This window comes from Dermacentor andersoni, chromosome 4 (assembly GCF_023375885.2).
Source record: "Dermacentor andersoni chromosome 4, qqDerAnde1_hic_scaffold, whole genome shotgun sequence".
Taxonomy (NCBI): domain Eukaryota; kingdom Metazoa; phylum Arthropoda; class Arachnida; order Ixodida; family Ixodidae; genus Dermacentor; species Dermacentor andersoni.
In genome coordinates, this window is record NC_092817.1 from 146,479,603 (window position 1) to 146,502,191 (window position 22,589).

Here is a 22,589-nt window from a genome sequence, read left to right on the forward strand (position 1 = left end):
CTCAAATTTTCGCGAGTCATGCGGTTTCGAGAAAACTCAAAGGCACGACAGGAGCGAGTAGCAAGAACACCCTTCAGGAAGGGTCCTCAGGCTCGCGTGCGGGCTTTGTTCCTGCTGCCTAGCTTGCACTAAGCCTGTGAGTGCGCTTGGCATTCAAGCAAATCGAAGCGAGTGGCGTCCTGTCCGTGAAGTCTCTGGTGAGAGGGAATCAATCCAACTTCTCGCCGCTAACAGCGAAGGAGCTTTATAGTAAAACGCTTAGATAGCTTCGCTGTCAAACGAGTTGCTCGAATTGGCATCTATCTGCGAATATTTTTGTTGCGACAGCAGTTACATAAACATGCCAGCCGAATTTCTGCCTTCGCTTTTATGTTGCGCATAAAGTCCAAGGACGATAATATCGTCACCGCGAGCGGTATGCTGAATGTGCAAGTAAAAGCTTGCGAGAGTGAGCCGATGACGGAGGCTCGCTCTCGCGCGCGCAAGGAAGGAAATCGGGGAGGAAGCTCGCCGTGTTCCTTCGCGCGTAAGGCATTGTGAGGAAGGGAAAGAGGGGTGGGTGGCGTTCTACTCCGGCGGCTGCGGCACATGGAGCGTCCGCGCGTTGGGGCGTGGGCCCTATCTTGAAAGCGATCTGCTGTGAGTACAAAGCTTAGGTGCGCCGATGGCTCATAGGTTCGTGTGCGCAGTGCTTTTGCCGCTTTGCGTTTAAGCGAGAGTCAGCAAGGAGGTCACCTCGCTAGCTGCTGGCGCCGCGCTTCATCACACCAGCGTTTTGACGGCGAGTTTCCGCAGTCATCGAATGAGATGCGTTCATGTTTGCTTGAGCGCGAGTGCCAGTATGCTTGTTCTTTTACTTACTAAGGAAATGTTTACAAGTTTATTCTGTAAAAGAAAACTACTATCCTTACTTCCCATAGCTGTCAACTAATTTGTTGTCGCAATCGATGCTTCGCCTTTCGGGCGAAACTGCGACTTCGTTTAAGAATACGAGACGCTTGCAGAAAGCTCGACAGTAAAGGGTAATGTACAACTACAACGGAAAACAACTAGCTCAAGCAACCATGTGAACGAAGCAGCGAAATCGCTACACCCGACGCTCTTGTAGCTGAGCACGCCGGTGACCAGAGTGCCAGGTCGGATCCATGTTTCAAGCAGGAGTACCTGACACACTCGTTACCGGCGTACTCGGGAACAAGAGCGCTGCGTGTCGCCATTTCCTAACTTCGGTCATCGGTAACTTGTGATAATATTTTTCCAGAACAGATGCGTAAAAAACGAACCAGATGACTGCAGGAATGAGGACTCCGTTTTTAGTAATTTTGTACCAGACTTTGGGGGGAAAGTCAAACCTCTGGGTCAACTTTTCGGAAAACTACGGCATCAATAATCACTCTCATGCAGTATATTTAACCTGCGCTAAAAGCCTCCTTTATGTTGTCCTCCAGCCATACTGCAATAGATGCCGCTTGCAGAGTTCCGGCTTTGTAGAGAGGAAATTCACGGAAGAGAGAATGAGCGCGTTCATCAACTCACGCTCTGGGCGCAAATCGCCTGCAGAGATGCCACCACAGAAACACGGCCGAAGCGACCACAGACGGAGCCGAGTACACTGTCCAGGTGACGTAGTTGAGCGTCGTCCCTCCCTTGTACGTCCTGGGTTCACGATATTCATGCATCTATAGAGAGCATTTACCAGAGGCATCGAAGCCACTATGGGCATGGTCCAAAGCAGTTCAGCTATTATCGCACTCAATAGTACTTGCAACACAGCCATACCACTGTCAGTTCTTTCAATAACATAAATAACAAGTGCTACTTTTCTTGTAACCAGGGTGCTACCAGTAATTGGTACGGTTTCCAGCAATATTCTTGCGCAGGACCTGTCATCTGTCTGTCTGTCTGTCTGTCTGTCTGTCTGTCTGTCTGTCTGTCTGTCTGTCTGTCTGTCTGTCTGTCTGTCTGTCTGTCTGTCTGTCTGTCTGTCTGTCTGTCTGTCTGTCTGTCTGTCTGTCTGTCTGTCTGTCTGTCTGTCTGTCTGTCTGTCTGTCTGTCTGTCTGACGGTCCGTCCGTCCGTCCGTCCGTCCGTCTGTCGCTTGCGCGCCGAAAACTCCAGCGCAGCTGATAATAGAGAGTTTTAGCAGAGCGTTGCTTACGCTGCGCTCCGCAAACACTTCATGCACACCGGTGGCTGCTTACCCTACACTGATTTCGCTTATCTAACAAGCGCGTCTCCCAGAGACGCCAGTGACGTGCTCTCAGCTTGGCTGTAAAACGATTACGAAAGCAATTAGACTCACCCTGATGCTTCGCTAAACCGGGTTCCTAGCGGAACGTGGAACGCTGACCACGTTCCGCTGCCGCTATGTGCGTTGTGCGCACGCGCATCAATCTTCCCGGTAGTGTTCTGCTGACCGGCTGCGTGCGAGTGGTGTGATACGCCGGTCGGAGCGGAGCGGACCGTAAACGCTCTGCTAAAGCTTTCTAATCATAGGCGAAAAAACAAGAGAGGCGCGCGATTGGCTGCGCCGGTAGTGACGACGTTGCTCTCCGCCGCAGCCGAGCGCGCGCGCAGCGGTTTAGCTCCGGCTCCGAAATGGGTAAGCCACGCGTCATACGTACTCCTTAGGAGCAGACAGCTCTCAATCAGCAACGCTGCCAGCAGAACCGGGAACGAGCTCGTCTACGCCGTGCCGATGCTGAAGCCGGGGCACAAGAACAGGCTCGTGCAGCCGAGCGCAAGCGGCAACTGCCTACCGAGAATCCGGCAGCCTACCAAGCCGTCGTTTAATGAACCATCGGGATTAACCCAGTGATAAACACCGGGGCCGTACGCCTGCGCTTCGTCGGTTAACCATCTGTACGGAGTGCTTGGGCAGTGACGTTTCACCTAAATGACGCCTTTATTTTCGTTCCCACATTTGCTACGCACTTCGAGCGCCTTTGATTGGTACTTTCTGTTTTTCGCAACCAATCTATTCAGCTTAATTCTTCTAAGTGTCACTTAGGGTACAACCACATCACTATCCTCGACCATCTTATCTTGTTGATTTATCCGGTCTAGGCCACGACCCAAAGAAAGTTCGAGCAGTACAGTATTTTCCCGTACCGACGGGGGCCAAGGATGCACAGAGCTTTATTGATTTGTGTTGAGCCACATCCGTCAATTCGTGCACAATATTGCGGAAGTCGCCCCACCATTTACTGCATCCATGGAAGCCGGTGCTGAACAAGCAACCGCCTTCTTGAAGCCCCTCTCTATTTTTATTTCTCCACCCAATTGAGTTTACTTCCACCCTCATGCTCATACTGAAGTCCTCACTGTCTCGAGTGGTCGTGGACTGGGCACTAATCTCAGCCCCGGTGATGGCACGACAGTGATTGTATACGAAAATCGTACGCCTTACGCAACCAAGCGGAATTATTGCATCACCGAGCAGGAAGGCCTTGCAGTTGTCTAGACAGCAGAAAATTTCGCCCTTACGTACGGTCGGCCATTTATCGGTACAACAGACTACTGCGCGCTCTACTTACTTTCGTCCTAAAGGAATCTACAGAGCACCTTGGTCACGCCATGGTAGGCCTTCAAGAATAGTCGTATGCCGTTACCTTCGAGTAGCTTTAGTTACACGTACGCAGAGACTTCACGCACGCAAACGTGAAAGCTCTACGTACCATACGCGCACTGCAACTGAAACGCTTTAAGTTACACGTACGCTACGCACGCTAAAAGCAACGATGTATCGCCATCTGTCGCCAGGTATAAACACTGCTGTAACCATTGTCATCCAAGACAAATCAAAGCCAAGCCAGTCGAGTTGCATTGGCGCGCAAAACACGTAAAAGTGTGTGCTTGGGCCGATTGGAGCTTCGCAATGCCTAGAAGTGCTATATTACATGTTGACCTCGAAGGAGTCGCACTCGCTTACCTCTCACAACAAATCAGAGTCGTTTTTAGAAATACGAAGGCGCGGAGCTATTTTGTCGTAGTGTTTGGCTGCCATCTTCCAATGATGCTCTCGCTTGTGCGAGATCTCGCGAGACCACCGCGCAGAGCTCTCTACGTGCGCAAGAAACGCACGCAAACTTTTGAGCCTCAGACTCACGCAGACCCTTTTCGTTCTGCGCAGGCGCACTGCTCACAGGTAAGAGCTCCACGTATGCAAAGCATTTACCTACGTGAAACCGAAACTGTCTATGGACACCAGGATGCCAGTTGCCTGTGACGCCATCCCGTCAATCCTCCTGATATCTCGGTGACCGATGCTGCGACTCTTGCACCCTCGCTGTCTGTTTTCGTGGTCCTCGCCACCGAGCAGTGCCGCTACCCAATTAATTGAGGCCATGAACAAGTTCGCCTCTTTTCTGGAATGCATCATGTAACCGCGCAAACAACAAAGGACAAAGAAGGAAACACACAGGACAGAAACTTCAACTGACTGACAGTTAACAACTTCAACAGTTGATGTTCCGCGTCTGTCCTGTGTGTTGCCTTCTTTGTCCTTTGTTGTTGACGTGGTTACATGATGCATTCCAATATCGACCACCAACTAGCCCGCCTCTCCTTGTTAAAGTCGCCAGTGTCACATCTGACCCCTCCCTGTTCTTCCGGCACGGCACTTCATTTCGCCGCGGCATGCATCCTAGTCGTTCCCCAACATCCGTGTGTCCCTGTTTTCTCCCAGGTACACAATGTGCCGACAGCTGATCACCTCAGGGTCTCCCGCCCGTTCGAGCATGTGCAGCACTGCTTCCTTTGTACTGGCCTATATCGATCCGTAAGCCGCTACGTGGCTTCTTCTTGCGAGTTATGTCAGCGCTGTAAAAACCGCCTGTACTCCCTGCAGTCACCTTCAACCTCTTGACGTATCTTGAGAACCGTTCTTTCTCGTTGGTGCAGGCCTGTTCGTACCTTTACCTAGAGCCACCTCTATTAAGAAGTGGATTGTCGTCACTACCGACTATACAATTCGGTATGCGATCACCAAAGCTCTTCCGTCATCCTGCGCAATACACGGGGCTGAGTTCCTTTTCCACGACATTATCCTCATCAAGGCGCTCCTCTTTAACATGTTCTTTACCGTGACCGGCATTACCTATCCAGAGCTTTGGACCACGAACTCTGTTCCTGTACTACCAAGCACAAGCTCACGACTGTCTATCATCACGGACTAAAGATCTTATTGAGCGCCTTATTTGTACTATCACGGACATGCCTTCAATGTATGTTTCAAATGAAGAATGTGACTGGGAAAATGCTGTTGTTTTTGTCGCAGTCGTGTAAAATTCTTCATGGCTAGGGCCGTCTCGTCTCCTCCTCGCTCGTACAGCGGCATCCATTCAGCAGCAGCCGAAATGGACAGTGCACTAAGTGGACTTTTACAGAATACCCCCCCCCCCCCTCCCAGGACACCGCTGGTTATTCACCATTTTATCTATTGGATGGCCACCACCCCATATTGCCTTCTGACACCATCCCGCGGTCAACATTCGCCGTACTATTATGCCCACGACGTCATTGCCCGGCCAGAACACGTCAGGTTGCTCGCTGTCGCATTTGTTTCCCTGAAGAAGCAGATGCGCTCCTATAACAGCCGCCACCACGACGCCAACTTTCTTCCCGAAGACCTTGTTTATTTAACGAATCCAACTATCCCTAACGAGCTCTCGGAAAAGCTACACTGTCCTGCTACGCGGGTCCTTGCCGGTTTCTTCACCAGGTGACAGATGTAATCTATGAAATCTCCCTCGTCACGTATCCCACTTGCTCCACACAGCCTTACCCGTCGTGGTGGCGTAGTGGCTTTGGCATCGCGTTGCTAAGTCCGAGGGCGCGGAATCGAATCCCGGCCGCGGTGACCGCATTTCCATGGGGGCGAAATGCGATAAAGCCCGTGTATCGTGCATTGGGTGCACGTTAAAGAACATCCGGTGGCCAAAATTAATCCGGAGTCGCTCAATATGGCATCCCTTATAATCATATCGCTGTTCTGCCCCGTAAAACGCCTAATTGTTATTTATTTATTCTTCCATAGAGCCTTCCCGTGATGTCTATCATCTTGACCACCTTAAACGCTACGAGTTTTTGTCCACTTAATACGCACAGGGCCAGCCTTTCACAAAGGAGGGACATATGTTACAACACCGTACGCAACATTGAGGTAGGAGAGCACGAGCTTGTGCCGAAGTCTGCGAGAATAGGAACGTGCCTGATAGAGAATTCTTTTATAAGTAGCCTGTAAATGAATTTCCCTGTTTTCTCACCCTTTGTGCCGCCGTATTTCTGAAATCAGAATGTTCCGCTACTTTTTTACGACTGTTTCGCATCCCTGTCCTCAATTCCGCGAATAATAGATTTTACAAAAAATGTTAGGCTCTACGTTGCGTTCCATTTATTTTGTCACTTGAGCTTGTATTTTTCGACACATTCTCACACAATCAAGACAAACACATACAGTGAAACACAATACAACACGGGAGCTATTTTTATGTGCTCTCTTCTTTGTTTCCGCGTAACTTACTTGCGCTTTGATGCACGCGTTACGGTGTATGTGCTGCGTTATGCGATTTGCTCTTCTTGTACGTGCAATACACAGCCAAGCATCAGCTTCTTTGCCTAAGGATTATACGATTTACGTGCCTTGATTTCACCGAGGTAAATGCCGACGAACTAAATTACTCGTATTACCAAACACTTCAGCTGAGCCGTAAAAGAAACGTACATATCTATTGAAAAACTAAGTCGTTTATATTGCTCAGAAATGCACAAATTATACAACCATAACATAAACCAATGTACATTTGTTAAACTAATAAGTATTAATTAATTAATTATTGAATAAGTAGGTGCAAAGGGACAAGTGATAGGTGCAATTCCAACTTAGATGTTTTAGTTGAAAATTTTTAAAAGCATGTGTTTGTAAATTCGGAAGAACAAAAAAACGGCCATAATGGGGAAAAAGAACTGTTCTCTGCATTGGTGTCGGGAATAATGCTAACTGAGGATTCCGTGTCACGTACCTTTTTTTGTGAGTATGCAGAAAATGAATGTTGTGAAATGAATGTTGTGAATATATGCAGAAAAATAGACAAAAAGAAGCAGAAAAGGCAAGAAAAAGCATAACTAATGCTTTAATCGTACCGTCTATCACGTGTGCGTTACTAAGCAAATGTCACCAGCTGCCCTCAAGAAAATTTGTTTCGTTGGCAGATAACAAAAGAGACGTTGAGCTGGAGGTTTCCTGCCAAAGAAATGAATTTTATCGCGAGCAGCTGGTGACAATCGCTTACTATAAGGTACACATGTTAGACGGTAGAATGAAATGATTATTTGTCAGCTCTCTCTTGTCTTTTCTATTCCGTTTTGTCTGTTTTTCTGTACATATTCACGACATCTTCCATTACAATTTAGTTGAAAGTAAGTGCCTCTCCCGTTCGTGCTTATTTGTGGTTTTTGTAAATTCTGCGCTTAAACAGTATCAAATACGGTTTACCAACAAGCCCCGAACCAACGCTTTACTCATTTACTGGCTCCAAACGCCAGTCTGGCGTCACTGACAATGTTACAGAATTTCATTGTACTACAGCATCACCCAACGCTCATTTTCTTCGGGTCTTATCTACGCTTTGACGGCCAGATAGAATCTCACCACCTTTCCTCCCCTCTGCTCTCCCTTGTATTCTCCGCGCTCTGCGTGGCTCGAATTTACCACTGTCTTGTCACGTGGTGAGGGCCTACTTCGCATGCACCTTACTTTTCTATTTTCAAAGCGATTAGCATTCGAACGACACTTCACATACTTTCCGGTAGCGTTCTGTCTATCTACTGGTGTCTCTAATAGCTCCCTTCCCCAACTTGGGTCACTGGGTAATGTACGCTATGATTGGGTAAAAGCATGTGCTGTTGTGCTGAGAGCGCCGATCTTGAATCCAGCCGTTGGACCAACTTAGATCACTCGTTATGTGGCACTGGGTATGGGCCGCTCTTCAGTGTAACCTGTGTGATTACAACTTCACTGTCTATGTGCCAATGGTATGTGCCGCTCCTTAGTGGCAAAAGAAATTACATAAAATTTATCTGGTGCTGGGCGATGTCAAACTCGTGTCATACATATTCCGGCAATCTTGTCTGAACATATACGTACACACACGCCACGCATGGGCTTCGTCACGACACCGCTAGAAGGCACAGCATGTACAGCGGGAAGCGCGAGAAAAGAGCCCGGCTCCATATACGCCCCATACATGAAACGTTTTGGTGTTGACAATACGGTGCGTCGCAAATTTCAATCGCATTTGTGCGGACATTCATCGTGACATGGTTTCTGCCGGAAATTTTTATGACCAGGCTTCAAAGTTGTCACGTGACATTCTCTCCTTGTCTTATTCCTTACATCTTGAGTTCCGGCGCCTAAGCGAAGCTACAGCAACTGTTATTATGTCCCCTTCAGTGCTGGTGTAGACAGTTGTGTTCGTGACTTGGGGTTTTACCAAACCTGTTGAGGGTTGGTAAGGAAGAAAATGTGGACACTAAGCATTGTATAAACTGGACCCCTCACATATTCAAGGTTGCTTCAGACTGCTTCTATACGCTGAACATTGCTACAGACTACCACTCTGCCGACGGCAATACCATATTTGACAGAATGTTAAAAAAGGGTTGTGTTAGCAATTGCAATGCGATAGTTTCTCCTTGAATGCAATGCTTGCCGTGAATAATTAACTTTTGCTTGTACATTGAGTCCTTGATTTAATAGTTTACATGAGATTATGCCGCTTCACTCATTACACAATTAATGAATATTTCATCACGCTGTTTGCTTATTTCTTTATCATACTTTAAAATGTCGTATGTGGAGCATTGAGTTAAGGGGAACATAATGTTAAACGTGTCCGACTATTACGATACTCCTTAATGCGAAATTTGAGAAAATCTGTATACGTGTTTTCATTTCGCGATATGCTGAAGGAAAGAATTTGAGACCGAAATCACCGCGCCGACTGGCAGGGGTGCAGTGCCATCAGCGCCTTCGCAGAGGGAGGGGAAGTATGATGAGAACGCTCGCACGACGAGCTGCACCGATCGGCACCAACTTCGGAAGAAGTGCCATCAGCGCCTTCGCAGAGGGAGGGGAAGTATGATGAGAACGCTCGCACGACGAGCTGCACCGATCGGCACCAACTTCGGAAGAAGACGACGACGAAGACGCGAGAAGTGGCACGAGCGTGAGAGGCAGTATGCGAACGCTGCCATGATGAGCGGCATCGGAGCCAGCTGTGGAAGACGACGACGAACGGGCGAGCAGTGGCAAGAACGCGTTCGCGCGGTTACGCGTAGGGACGGCGACGCTCAACACAGAAACGGACGCCTAAGAGCTGCGTAGTAATAAGAGCAGTTAGTTTAGCAAGCAGGGTAAAATCAATAAGTATTGGCAAAGCAGCATTGCACCAACGAAAAGGAACTTCAACAGCACCTGAAGACAAAAAGAGACAATGTGTCGCATATTTTATGAAGAAACAACTTCACACAAACAAGAAAGGGCAAAAATTGTAGCACAGTACACCAACAAGAAAAATGAAGTTAATATAAACGTTCAAGAAAAAGATCGCGATATCAAAGGAGTGGAATGACATCAGAAAGCTCATTCTAAATTGAAATTACATGAGGCAAGGGAGGCTCCTTAAACGTGTGGGTCTTCCCAAAGATACGTTGAAAACTCAAAAGATTATAAGTTCTTCGTGATGGTATGAATTCGTGACCAAAAAATTGCGAATTCTTCGGTCTCCACCTACCATGTGGGACACATAAAACGGTAGCGGAACGGAGAGCTTCGAGGCGCTGAAGAGGAATGTTTAGTTTGATATAAGTAACGCTAGAACTTCAATCGTATTTACGTCAAATATACTGTGTTGCCCTGTTTCCAGCACACTATATCTTATCGATGAGATTTTTTCTGGTTCATCGACCGCACTAATGATGCAAATCCAAGCTTTCGGTGAACATGCGTGTGGTACGCGCCTCGATGTGCTGGTGTCAGTAGGCAAGTTGAGCAAATTACGACGGACATAACCAAGTGTTTGAGATGTTTTCGCGCACATTGCAGTGACATGTGTTGACCATGACAGGTTGGATTCAAAATGCACACCAATGTACTTGAAGAAGCCATACTGTGGTAATTGGAATAAGGAAAGTCAGAGTTTACGAATGAATGAAAATTATTTTTATTTTCGGAATTGAATGCCATTTCCCATGTGCTGTCATCAAAGCTTGTAAAAGAAATATAATTTTGCAGAATCAGGTTACCATAAATTAATTTGTTCTGGGGTAGACAATACAATCCCCAACGAAGAGCCGCATTTCGGGTGATAAGTGATCGGGTAAGACATTCATAAACAATTTAGAAAGTTGAGGGCCAGAAGGAATACCCTGAGGAACACCAGAAGCAACATAGGTAGCGGGGAAGCACAGTTATAAACGTAGTAGCGACAAGTCTACAGAAAGGTGCAGAACTAGGATATAGTTAACTAATAAAAATAAATTTTATGAAATTTCTGAAAAAAAATCACACTGAACTACGCAAACAAACGCTTTCGAAAACACAAGGAAAATACAATCGTAGATTCCCGCAACTGAGTGTCGCAAGAAAGGCTTGTTCGGGAACCATGCGGATTAATGAAAATATTTTTCAAGAAGATTGTATACGCGTAAAAGAAATAATACCTGACGCACGCAAGAGAGATGGAACAGTGTAGTGTTCAGGAGCGTTTCTTCCTCGAGCTTTAAACACGGGAAAACCTTCTGCCATCCTCCAATTCACATGTAACTGGCCATTTAATAACGGTTGATTAGGCCTCAGACTTAAAATTTGGCTAGACAATGGCAGAGTGTTTCTTAATGTTTTGGAATTCAGAAGATCAGTGCCTGCGGACATAGATAACTTGAGGTTTCTTGTAAGATCGCAGGTCCTTCAGGAGCAACAGTGTTCGGTTGCATGTGACGATACCCATGTTCGGTAGGAAGGAGTTTGATTGTGAGAACATTTGATTATGAACACTTGATATAAAATGCGCAGAGCAACATCCTACCAATTAAACTTTCTTTTAACGGACTCTGCTGCGCGTTCCTGCAAAATCATGCGACTCTGACACAATTATCGATAATTTAGGCTATGGTGTGCCTAAAGGGGATATTATCGGAGTCCATTACTGGACAGTCGCAGTACTTGTGCAGTGGTCTCTGTCAATCGTGTAGAGCAGTATACTCACTGGCGCAAGAAATGGAGCAGGTAGTAGCTCTGCTGGGAGCCGCGAGAGGTGCCGCTACTGCCTATGTTGGAGCCGTACACGACAGCCGCCATCATGGCCTTGAACAGCGTGTTCCGTTCGTCCCTTAAAAATGCCAGCAACACAAGCACACCATCAACGACTGCACATACTGGAGAGCACTCTTGCCTTTTGTCTATGATCAATTGTCACAAATGACTGTGCTCGCAATTGTCAGGTACCTGCACGCGTGCGTGCATGCGTGTGCACGTACGTGTGTGTGAGTGTGCGAAAGAGATTGAGAGCGTGTCTGCCTGTGTATATATGTCGGTGTACGTATGCGGGTGTGCGCATGCGTGTCCGTCGGTAAATGAGTGATAGTAATCAACAGCAAGGAGTTCAAACCTTATCCTACTAATAAACACACGAGTCTAACGGAATATGAAGATGATGGCAACAGCGGAAATTGGGTGTTACTTCAATAACCGACTCAAGAATTTACTGCAGCTGAGTTTCAAGTTTTCGGTACACCCGCATGTTACAAAGAAGGTATGTTTTAATGCGATAGCGTTAAGGGCCCTGAGTCGCATAAAATCCGGTGTCAGTGTGGGCTTAGCTGACCGTGAGCGTAAATTTCCGTATATATTTAGGTATATGTATATACCACGCCTTGCTGTATGATATGCGTATATGCGCGTTATATTTCTACACCATTCAGTCACTAACCTTGTATTGTTGACAAAGTTATTCTTCGGTATTTTGAGTATGACAGCCCACAAACAAATTTCATGAAACAAAACAGCAACAGTGGGTGCCTTTTATGTTTAACCTTCTCAAACTGAAACAGAAAAAGTGCGAAACAATAACAGAAACCTGAAAATGAGTAACTTTCTTGGCGCGGCTGTGCGCTACCTGCGGGATTGGCCCACACAAGTGGCCGCGTTTCTACCAGAAGCCTCGCCCTCGGGGAGCGTTCGCCGCCAGCGTTTCGCGGTAAATATTGTGATTCCAAAGCTGCATTGGACGGGAAGCGTGAGAAGCAGTCAGATATCTGTGAATGCTATTGGGCGCTCCACTCTTAAAGGCGAAGCCTAAGTGTTCTCCAAGTTTATAAAACTACAGCGAAGAAACTGCAAACACGGCAATGATATAATGGAAACCTTGCGCTGTTAACCCCTTCCATACCATGGGGAAAATAGGTGTTTTTTGTAGGTTACGCCAGATTTCTTTATTCAGTAGGTACTACTGCACTCAGTATTTTATGTAGTACTTATACAAAAGGCAGAATGGATGCACTTTTCACGCATAAATTTGTATTACCAAGATACATGTCATAAAAAAGACATAAATTGCCAAAATCAAGATTGTGGGATAAAATTGAACAACGTTTGTATAAAGACACGCTTGTATCTACTAAAAAAATATAACAAAAGATATTAGATATACAAATATGTACTGCCATCTAATTGGCACTATCTTCCAAGAATTCAAAATCTTTAATTGAACAGGTATTCACAAAAAATTAAGTGCGGGCACTACAGTATGGCGTGCCAGGCTGCGGCCATCGATGTCCGGGCTGGCTTGCGTCATCGTTGGTCTCAGAGTCAAAGCCCGACGAAAAGGTAGCATCCTCAGACTCGCTGCTGCTCGATCCACAGATACACTCAGCCACAAACGCAGCGAAATTGCGAGATATTCGAAGCGCGCGCGCCGCTTCCGGAAGCGGCCATTCTTGGTTTCTGCTTTGACGATCGCCAAATTTCGGAGTGCGTTCAAAAATTAACGACTGGTAGGGAAAAAGCAAACTGCTTAGAAAACAAAAATATAGTTCTCCTTCACGTTCTACGACCCAGAATATCCATGAACACCGCGTAAAATCTCGAAAGCGGTGTTTCAAATCATCGATAGCGGGCGGCCATTTCGCTTTCTACTTTGGCGAGCGCGAAAACTTGGAAGCGTGTTCGAAAATCACCGCCTGGGGAGAAAAGGCAAACTGCTTAGGAAACAGTAGAATAGTTCTCCTTTACGTCTGATTACTACAGCGTGTGCGTGAGCGGCACGTAGAGTCTCGAAATCGGCGTTTCAAACCATAGTTAGCGGGCTAACGATGCTCAATGGGCGCTGTACGGAAAGACTTAAGCAATGGGTCACGATCCTTGATCATACATGCCTACACGCCCTAGACGTCAATTACAGGCTTCCCGTTCTGTCCATCCCATTTCCTTACGCCACCTTTCTCGCAAGCGGAACCGATGAAAGGTGACGAAATAATATAAATTTTATTTTATACCTCACTCTCACCCCGACTGTAGCTATTTCCGAGAGATACGGCAACACCGCCAAGAGAAAGTTTCGCTATTTGCCAGTAAGTATAGAGCCTGTACAACGCAGCGTCGGAGAGCGTCGCAGTTCAGTTAATCTTTTCACATGCACACATGTGGAAGGAAATGGCAGCAAGCCATAGATCATCATTAAGCTTCAGACGACTGCAAAATCTGCTACACAACATCCAACACAAATCAATCATTTTCGGCGTGAATGATTCGGCAGCATTAATGAACTGCTGATATTTAGTGGCAAACAGATATTAGCCGAGGAAACAGCCTGATCTTACGATATAACTTGCGAGCTGGTGTAAGACGGCTGAAAAGCATCAAATTGCAGTCGGATCGATGCTGTTTCATTGCCGTTGTTTTGCGAATCTTCATCATGTATTTGCGATTTTTTTTTACGGGCCTCATTGAAGCTCGTCTGGTTGTTTTCCTTACAGCTCCTTGTGAGCGAGTCGTCAAAGCACTCCATGAGAGACCAAGCTGACGAATTGTAGTGCCAGAATGGCGTGTTCTAAACAACTGGCACATGTTGACAGACTCCACAGTCGAGGTCGACAGTGCAGCGCATAGAACTGTCAAGTTTTCATTCTACAAACTTACGCGGAAGCTTTATGCCACATCCATGCTTCACGAATAGCAGATGGAACATTGGGCAATCAATCCTGGCGCCAATTTTGTGGTGCGAGTTCCGCATCTCAAGTAGGCCGCACCTCAGCAGGCCGCACTTCAAATAACGGCGTCCAGAAAGCACCCACTATATAGAGGTGGAGTGAACTTTTATGACATGCAATGACAGCACGGTGGAATTTTGTGTTTAGTGAAATTGCAGTTGAAAATAAAAGAATAATATGAAAATAAATGAAAGAATAATAAATTAAGTTGGAACACCATCTATTCAACAAACGTGGTGAAGCAAAATGTCGTGGTTTCACCATAAGAGCGAAGCAATGAATGCGATGGGAATAAGATAGACTATTACACTAAGTTTAAGAATTGTAGCTGCAGTGGCAGTATGAATTGAAGTAAACGTAAGCTGCCTAAGTAAAAACGAGCTGTTGCACTAGGGTTCTTCTCTGTTTGGATCCTGTCATCGGGCAGTTTCAGTTATGCTTATTAATTAATGTCAATGTCTTTCTTAGCGACATTACCCCCAATTTTCCTTATCGGCTAACTTTCCTGAACAGATCCCGGAGGTAGCACATAGCCGCGTCAATGAAACAGCATTGTTTTCATATTTGAGCTCGGTTAATGTTTCGTACTTTTACTATTAAAGTTTGAGAAGACTTAAGATAAAAGACATGCGCTGTCAGTGTTTTGCTTCAAAATTATGGGGTTTTACGTGCCAAAACCACTTTCTGATTATGAGGCACGCCGTAGTGGAGGACTCCGGAAATTTCGACCACCTGGGGTTCTTTAACGTGCACTTAAATCTAAGTACACGGGTATTTTCGCATTTCGCCCCCATCGAAATGCGGCCGCCGTGGCCGGGATTCGATCCCGCGACCTCGTGCTCAGCAGCCTAACACCATAGCCACTGAGCAACCACGGCGGGTAGTGTTTTGCTTCATGACATTTCCTAGTAGGCTGCCATTGTTAACATCCTAAGGAATAATTTTGTCGAGAATGTAAGACCTAGTACGAGGAACCTTAATGATAGAATGGCGTGGAAATATAATCCGCATATACCGCATGCCACATAGCATGGCATGGCATATGGCATACATATACCTTAATATATACGGAATCTCACGACTACGGCGACGGCAAAAATTCACTTGAAGTGCCCCTATAACTGCTGCCGGGATAAAAACAATAAAAAATAAAAAAATCTGCCTCCGTTCCATCCTGTGGAAGTGGATGTACAGTGAAGCTGTTGCCGACGTTAGGTAAGCACAAGCGATGTTGGACGATGTTACACACGCACATAGAGTTTCTCACTACATTATCTAGAGGGAAATCTGGCGCTGCTGCGCTGTGGTATGCATGGGAATGCCGGTATATTGTGACTTCGGATTGGCATCGTTCTCGAAGAATCAGGACACGCCTGGCAAGCACCGTTCCGTCTGTCGCAATGATTCATTTTCTACTAAAACAGCACGTGAAAAGCTGTTTCGGTTTTATTATTACGCAAAAACATGTTTTGTTTAACTATGAGAACTTGTTATTACGTGTACGATTATATGTTATGTAAAAAGTATAAGCGGGCCGCTAAAGTTGGAGGACACGCTCGCTTTGAAACAGTTTGTCGTCTGTTCTCGCTTTTCTTCCCTTGGTCATGCATTGTAGGTGAGTAAAGATGTAACATGCGTCAATGGAAACGTTTTATGAAGATTTTACTTTGAGAACGCGTTATTTGTGTCGCCATATCCACGTTTTAGACGAAGCTTCGTACAACACTAGCCAATACGAGCCTCGCAGACACATGACGGCACGGAGCCCCCTTAAGAAACTCCCATAGACGGTGGCGCCAGATTTCCCTATAGGTGTTACAGTGAGAAACTCTATGCACACGCATTTCCACTACAAGCGACGTACGTCACGTGGCCACGCACGTGTTGCGCAGTGAAGCACGCATCCCCATTCCCCTATACCTTCCGCCAAGCGCAAGTGCATTACTGAAATAAACGAATGCGTAAAAGTAAATTGCGCCAGAAAAATCCTTAAAGTACGACTTACGCAGAAGCTGCAGACATGATAATTTCAAATTGTTATTGTAATGTAAGAGAAGACACAAATTTGTTACGCGGAAACTGAGAGACAGCTGCCGTTTGAGGTCTGTTAGAGCGGCCGCGGCCGCTAGATGGCGGTAGCGTTAGCACAGCATAAATCCTCATTCTTGTAGGCCCTCCGCTTAGCGCAAGTGCGTATATGAACTAATTGAATTTCTCAAAGTAGAATGCGCCAGCAAATTTGTAAAGTACGACTTACACAAAACCTGCGTACATGATAGCACATGATTGTAATTCGAGTATACAAGATAACGTAATTCTGTTACGCGGAAACCCTAACACAAAGCCTTCCAACTGCCGTTTGTTTTTGAGTGAGGACCGTGCACAAGGACACGAAATATCCCCACCAACCAGAGGCCAAAAGCTTCGCCGTAAAACAAAATGAGTGAAGGTTCGACCGCGCGCCCGCAGGGCCGCGCCGTAAGCAGCAGCCGCGGGAGAAGAACGCCCCCCTCCCTCGTATCGCTCCCGTGCCTCGCGCGCGACAAAAGAGGGCGCGCTTGCGCCCTGCCTTTCTCGCTCGCGCACGCGAGATTGAGCGGTGTTCGCCGGCTCACCCTCTCTCTTTCACTCGCACATGAAGGATAAGGCACGCGGCGATGATTTTATCGTCCTCGGACTTTATACAGAACCTCACGGCGACGGCGACGGCAGAAATGCGCCTGAAGTGCCCATGTAATTGAACAATATAACCTCTCCGCCCAATTCACTATGACGTCCATTGAAGGGCGTGTGATCTTTCAGGACGCTAAACCCCATAATTCTAACTTCGGATTTGACGGTAATCTCTCATATTGGTTTCGCATCTGCGCAGTGCGTCGCCTGTAGGCGCTTGACAATGTTCATGGCAAAGCGCTCGCGATACTCGTTGCGCGCCATGCAGTGACTGCTCACCGGATGTAAGTGGTGCACTCGCTGAAGATGTAGCGGCGGTAGGTGAAGTACGACAGGTGCTCGGTCGACTCCATTGACTGCCGCTGCGGCGCCGAATTGGGGCTTGCCCCACTTCCATGGCAAGGGCGTTGGCCTGGGTCGGCCATCCCTGTTTGTGGACGTATACCCGCATGTCGGTACGTAAATGAGGCGCCTCAAACGCGAGGAGCGATGCCAGATGAAGCGATAAATGCATCCCCAACAAATACCGTTACCGCTACATCTACCATCTTTTCTTTGCAGGCTTTGTGCGAACTAGTGTAACAGGATAAGTGTTTTGTTTTTGCAGCATACTGCCTATTTGCGTTGTTCTTTCCATTGCTTAACTGTCTTTCTCCTCCGTTTTCTTGTTTCTACATTGCGTTCTTTTTGTATGGGCACTCCTGATTTCCCAATAGTTCCTTTATTTATTGTTTTTGTTTTGTGGTTATATCGCGTGATCTCTCTTTTTGTTTATATCGTTTCTCTTTCTCTTTTTATTTTTAGTGATATAGTCCAGTAATTTTATTTCCTTTTTTATGTATGCGTGCGCCAGCAATCAGACTTTAGAGTTGCTGCATGGGCGCGTTAATTTATTTATTTATTTATTTATTTACTTATTTATTTATTTATTTATTTATTTATTTATTTATTTATTTATTTATTTACTTATTTATTCCACCTCCGCGCAGTCTACAGTGTTGAAGAAATATGCATGGTGAGACTTGAATCATAAGAAGCACGACTTCAGTCACAAACCATTACTTGCATTAATTAAGCTAAGAATGTGAAGATGAAATTTGCGAAGGAAATAATGAATCGAACGCGGCGCTGTGTTTACTAGGGTTTGCTACTTCCTTGACAGAAGTTTTATACGATTCGCATACAATCAAAATAAAAAAGAAAGGACAGAAGCTAACCCACAATAGTGCAAGAAGTACGTATGAAATTTGTACAGGAGGTGCAGCAAGATATGAACAAAACATGGAAGTTGCAGCGTCGTACTCGCTTTTTATTTTGTCCAACTTGTGTGCCTGCGCCGGCGCTCAAGCGCGTGCATGCATGCATGTATGCGTGCGTGCGTGCGTGCGTGTGCGTGTGTGCGTGTGTGCGTGCGTGCGTGCGTGCGTGCTTGCGTGCGTGCTTGCGTGCGTGCGTGCGTGCGTGCGTGCGTGCGTGCGCGCGCGCGCCCTTTATCTGGGCCTAAGTTTCAAAGAGGTTGAAACGTTTTTTGATGCAGAATGTAATAGACTCTGCAATCACGCATAATCGCCGCTAATTGCAGTGGTTCCACTGGTCCATATGTCCGGGGCATAATGACTTCAATATCGGGCTTCTGTGTTAGAGGTCCTGTGCTTGGATCCAGCTGTCGGACAATATTTATGTTTATTTGTATATTCGTAACGCAGTACATTCTTAAATGATCCCTTTGCAAAGTCACTTTAGCCATCTAAAGCCAGAAGGACGAAGTTTAAGCAAATCCATGCGCTTCCCATCATTCCCATGCTGGCTGGGCGGCCCTATTTGGGAATGCCGTAGACATTAGGGCCACAGTTCCGTCTGGCAATTGTATGAAATTCTATGCTCTGAACTCAACTCAGAAAACGTCTGGCATTTTTGGTCAATCGTCGTAGTTTGGCCTAGCAAGTAGCTCACTCACCGGAGGGCACGTTGGCTTGAACAACGTGAAAGTATATTTCGTCCACGATGCACTCTACGGTAGACATCATGAGTACGGTGACGCAAAAGGCATCCAGCAGACACGTCATTGTCACGGCCACGGCTATTACGAGTGCCAGGATGCTGCATAGCAGAAGCCATACAAGGGGTCTGCTTGGCCGAGTGGTGCGCAGCGATGTCCAAACAGGGAACGAAGACAATTTGACCGAGATCATCGCATTTACGAAATCAGCGTTAAACTATGGAGGCATTTCTTCCGGGGAGATTTTGTGACGGAATCGCTTCGCGACAGCAATGATTTGACAAAGAAATATGGTACGTGGTAGGATGCACGGGAGCACTTAAGGAATAAGGAGGGCGTGCAGTAAATGTTTTCCAGTATTTAAACCAAAGTTTTTGTGTTGGCTCAACAAAGTGTGCTTCGAATCGAACTTCTCAAGTGGAGGACTGGAAGGCGGTGGTGGCGTTCTTCCGAATGCAGCTGTGGGTAGCACTTTCAGATTGGGTTTGTCTTTGCCACCTGTGAGATTGCCAGTCCAGAACCACGTAATTACAACAATTGACGAGCTGCATTGTACGCAATAAGTAACGGTTTCGAAAATAGGTAAGCCTTAAACTGCCTTGTGCACAGAACGTTCGCGCGGTGAGCGATGGCGATTTTCCCTCACCGTGGTACCCCCGTTGATATGGCATGGCTATATTGAAGTCCAGGTCGCAGTTCCGACTCCGACTGCAGCGGCAGTATTCTGATGGGTACTAAACGCAAAAATGCTAGCCTACTTTGATTTACGTGCACGTTAACGCACTCTTGATGATCCAAATTATTGCGCAGTCCTTACTAGATCGCGCATTCTGACCATGGCATGGTTTCTCACACGCAGGGCCTTCGAATTTAATTGAGTTTGTGATTTGTTGCGCGCAGCAACCATGGAAGTATAGCAGCATAAAGAATTGTTTCGTGTCACAAAACTTGAACCACGCGCCTTATTGAACCTGGAGCTATTATGATATTGGTTAAAATATGTATTCTCATCACTGACATCGTTGCATTAGGCTGTTACGAAAATACGCCTCCGTTTAGTAACTCCCATATCCTATTAGATTGGCTGCCCCAACAAAATGTCACCATGCAGGAATTAAGAAACTAACGCAGGGTCTTGTGCTAACGGCGATTACAAGGGTGAATCAGAAAGCCATTGCCCCAATTTTTTAATGACGAAAAGAAGCTAACATGCAGGTTATTACAAAATCTACTGTAGCGGCGCGACTATCGCTTCCAAGGCAGTCAAAGTTCTGTTCTCGTGCAGGTAGCCCGAAAACAGAACACGCTAGCGCGCTCAATCTGAGCGGCCGCAGTGTCGGCTGCTACCGAGATCAGCTGACAAAATGACTGGCCGGCTCAAAGAAACTACGGCTATGGCGGCCTACCTCTTCGTGCCGCCTCCCACAAATTGGTGATCCGGACGTCGAAACCCGGCCATGCCAACGTCAGCGCAACGACTCTACGCGAGTAGTGACGTGGCCTCACGCGGTGCGGCAAATGTCCCGCGATTGTAGGGTGTCCGGGAATTCTACATCGACATGCCGGACTTCTGTGGTTTATCAAGCCAGAAAGCCATTTCCTTCTCAACAAGGTTCCAGGCTCCGGCTGTCATCCCCTGGCCCCAACGTCTACTCGCACTTGCGGGCAGCCGTCCTTGCTCACTACGTCACCTCAAGCCCTCACTTGCAGCCGCTCTCGCCATCTGAATCGCGGCGCGATTCTGCGTCTTGTCGACCCACATCGCCTGCGTCCACCCTTGCCTATTGTCAGCACGCACCGGCCCCAGCATTAAACCTCAACTCAGTCTGTGAGCCTCCTCACCCTCTCAAAGGCAGCTCTCCCACCAGCTGCACTAGGGGCAAATTTCCCTCTTACAGTCACAGCGACGCCACAAGCAGAACCTTCGTGATTGCTTCAGTGAACAAGGCAACCCTTATGCTATCGGAATTCACCATTTCACCGTAAGCAACAGCAAACAAGCCTTCGATATTCTGTATTCACACATCCCGTGGATGCATGGCCTACCAAAGTTTTGCAAAAGCAGTTCTGCCATCTGATTTCTTCAGCTAAAGGATCACTTCTACGTCAACAACATGAGTGACCAACAGTAGCGTTATCTCCACGCAAGCACCGAGCGTCCAGATGGTCTACTTTTGGACCACAGACTTCTACAGACATCTAGGAAAACCTGAGGCAGGATTCGCATCACGGTATCACTGTGGCTGCGCTTCACCGACAACTTACGCTGCCGGTTAGCATTAGACAAATAATAACGGGTGGCACTAAATATCTCTCCTGCCAGCTGTGTCACACTTATTTCCAATTTAAACAATTTCACACAACTCTCCAACACTAGTGATCTACCCAGGGAGCACAGAATGCGGATAGCTTGCAGATGTAACGCACTTCACGAGCATACTCGGGAGAGTATGCGGCTTCCGGCGGGTTTATGGACTAGCAAGAAGAAATAAGGTCTGCGCCGCACCCACCTGTTGATCTTGTGTCCAGTGTGACTGAGTATGAGCAGCGCCAGGCGAGTCGAGAGGCCGCATTCTTCCATGGTCAGCACGAGCAGCATGGCGCACAGGAAACTCATCTGGCGAACCTGCGCAGCGTTGAAATCAATAGCTTAACGAAATGCAATCTGGTCGGGAAGCCATTAAGTTCTGAGGATTATGGAGGCTACCCTTTCTAGACGTAGTGGTAGAATGGGACAGACAGCGGTTATCTTTCAAAGTTCACAGGAAGGACACGCACACAGTAACTTCATTTCACTTCTGCACACCCTGTGTGCCACAAGCGGTCCGTGGCATTCTCAATACAGAGAGTCCAAACAAATTGTAGTAAGCCAGACGACTTGGTTTCCGATTTGGCCTGCATTCGACGGGGGTTCAGTGCGTGCAGCCAATGAGAAAGCTTTATTGCTTCTTCGGAAAAAAGAGCCTCGCAGCGTAATGAACGACGTGATGCCTCCGGCCAAGTTAGCGCAGCCATTCCGTATGTTCCCGTCATCATCGAATCTTTGGAGCACGTGTCTAGCGTGAGTATAACGTGCAAGTCCCCCATGTTCCCCGTCGCAAGTTACATCCTGAGTTTGTCAATTACGCCAAGGACAAACTAAGAAAAGAACATTTCCGGGCGTTGTATATAACTGCAATTATGTCTACATTGGGGAAATTGGCAATTTTAGTGGAACCTAAAGGATCACATGAACAATGTGAAAAAGAAAAAAGTCACTTCCGATGCACCCGTCGAACACGCATAAGCCAACCAACACGATTACAACTGGAGCCAAACTTCCGTCATCGCCCAAGAAAAAAAAAACTGGACGAAGCGATTGTATATGGAATCTGACTATGCAAACCACACACATGGTTAATCGAAACCATGGCAATCTCCCGCCGACATACTCAGGATGCCTGAAGTCATTATTGACGCGTATTTAAGCTGCAGGCTTTATGCCTCTAAGCTCACTAAAGAAGGCTTCCGTGTGAGAAACCGAAACGTTTAAGAATTTTTAGACAACCCCATTTTGGTCGGCGTTGTTTTTCTTCCTGTTGTGCTGTGCAGCCCTGTTCTCGGTTGTAAATAGAATACAACGTTTCCACGCAGCTAACAAATGTGTGATT

General features: G+C 46.8%; 1 protein-coding gene across 1 annotated transcript in view; it reads right to left on the bottom strand.

Moving 5' to 3' along the window:
* Window positions 1-22,589, bottom strand: part of LOC126537741 (Na(+)/citrate cotransporter-like) — a 40,433-nt gene that overhangs the window by 16,242 nt on the left and 1,602 nt on the right. The window contains exons 2-6 of the mRNA XM_050184829.3: window positions 21,450-21,565; window positions 18,898-19,040; window positions 17,220-17,367; window positions 11,267-11,389; window positions 1,537-1,656 (exon numbers count right to left, since the gene is read on the bottom strand). Of these exons, the coding sequence (XP_050040786.3) occupies window positions 1,537-1,656; window positions 11,267-11,389; window positions 17,220-17,367; window positions 18,898-19,040; window positions 21,450-21,565 (650 nt within the window). The remainder of the gene's footprint in view (window positions 1-1,536; window positions 1,657-11,266; window positions 11,390-17,219; window positions 17,368-18,897; window positions 19,041-21,449; window positions 21,566-22,589) is intronic.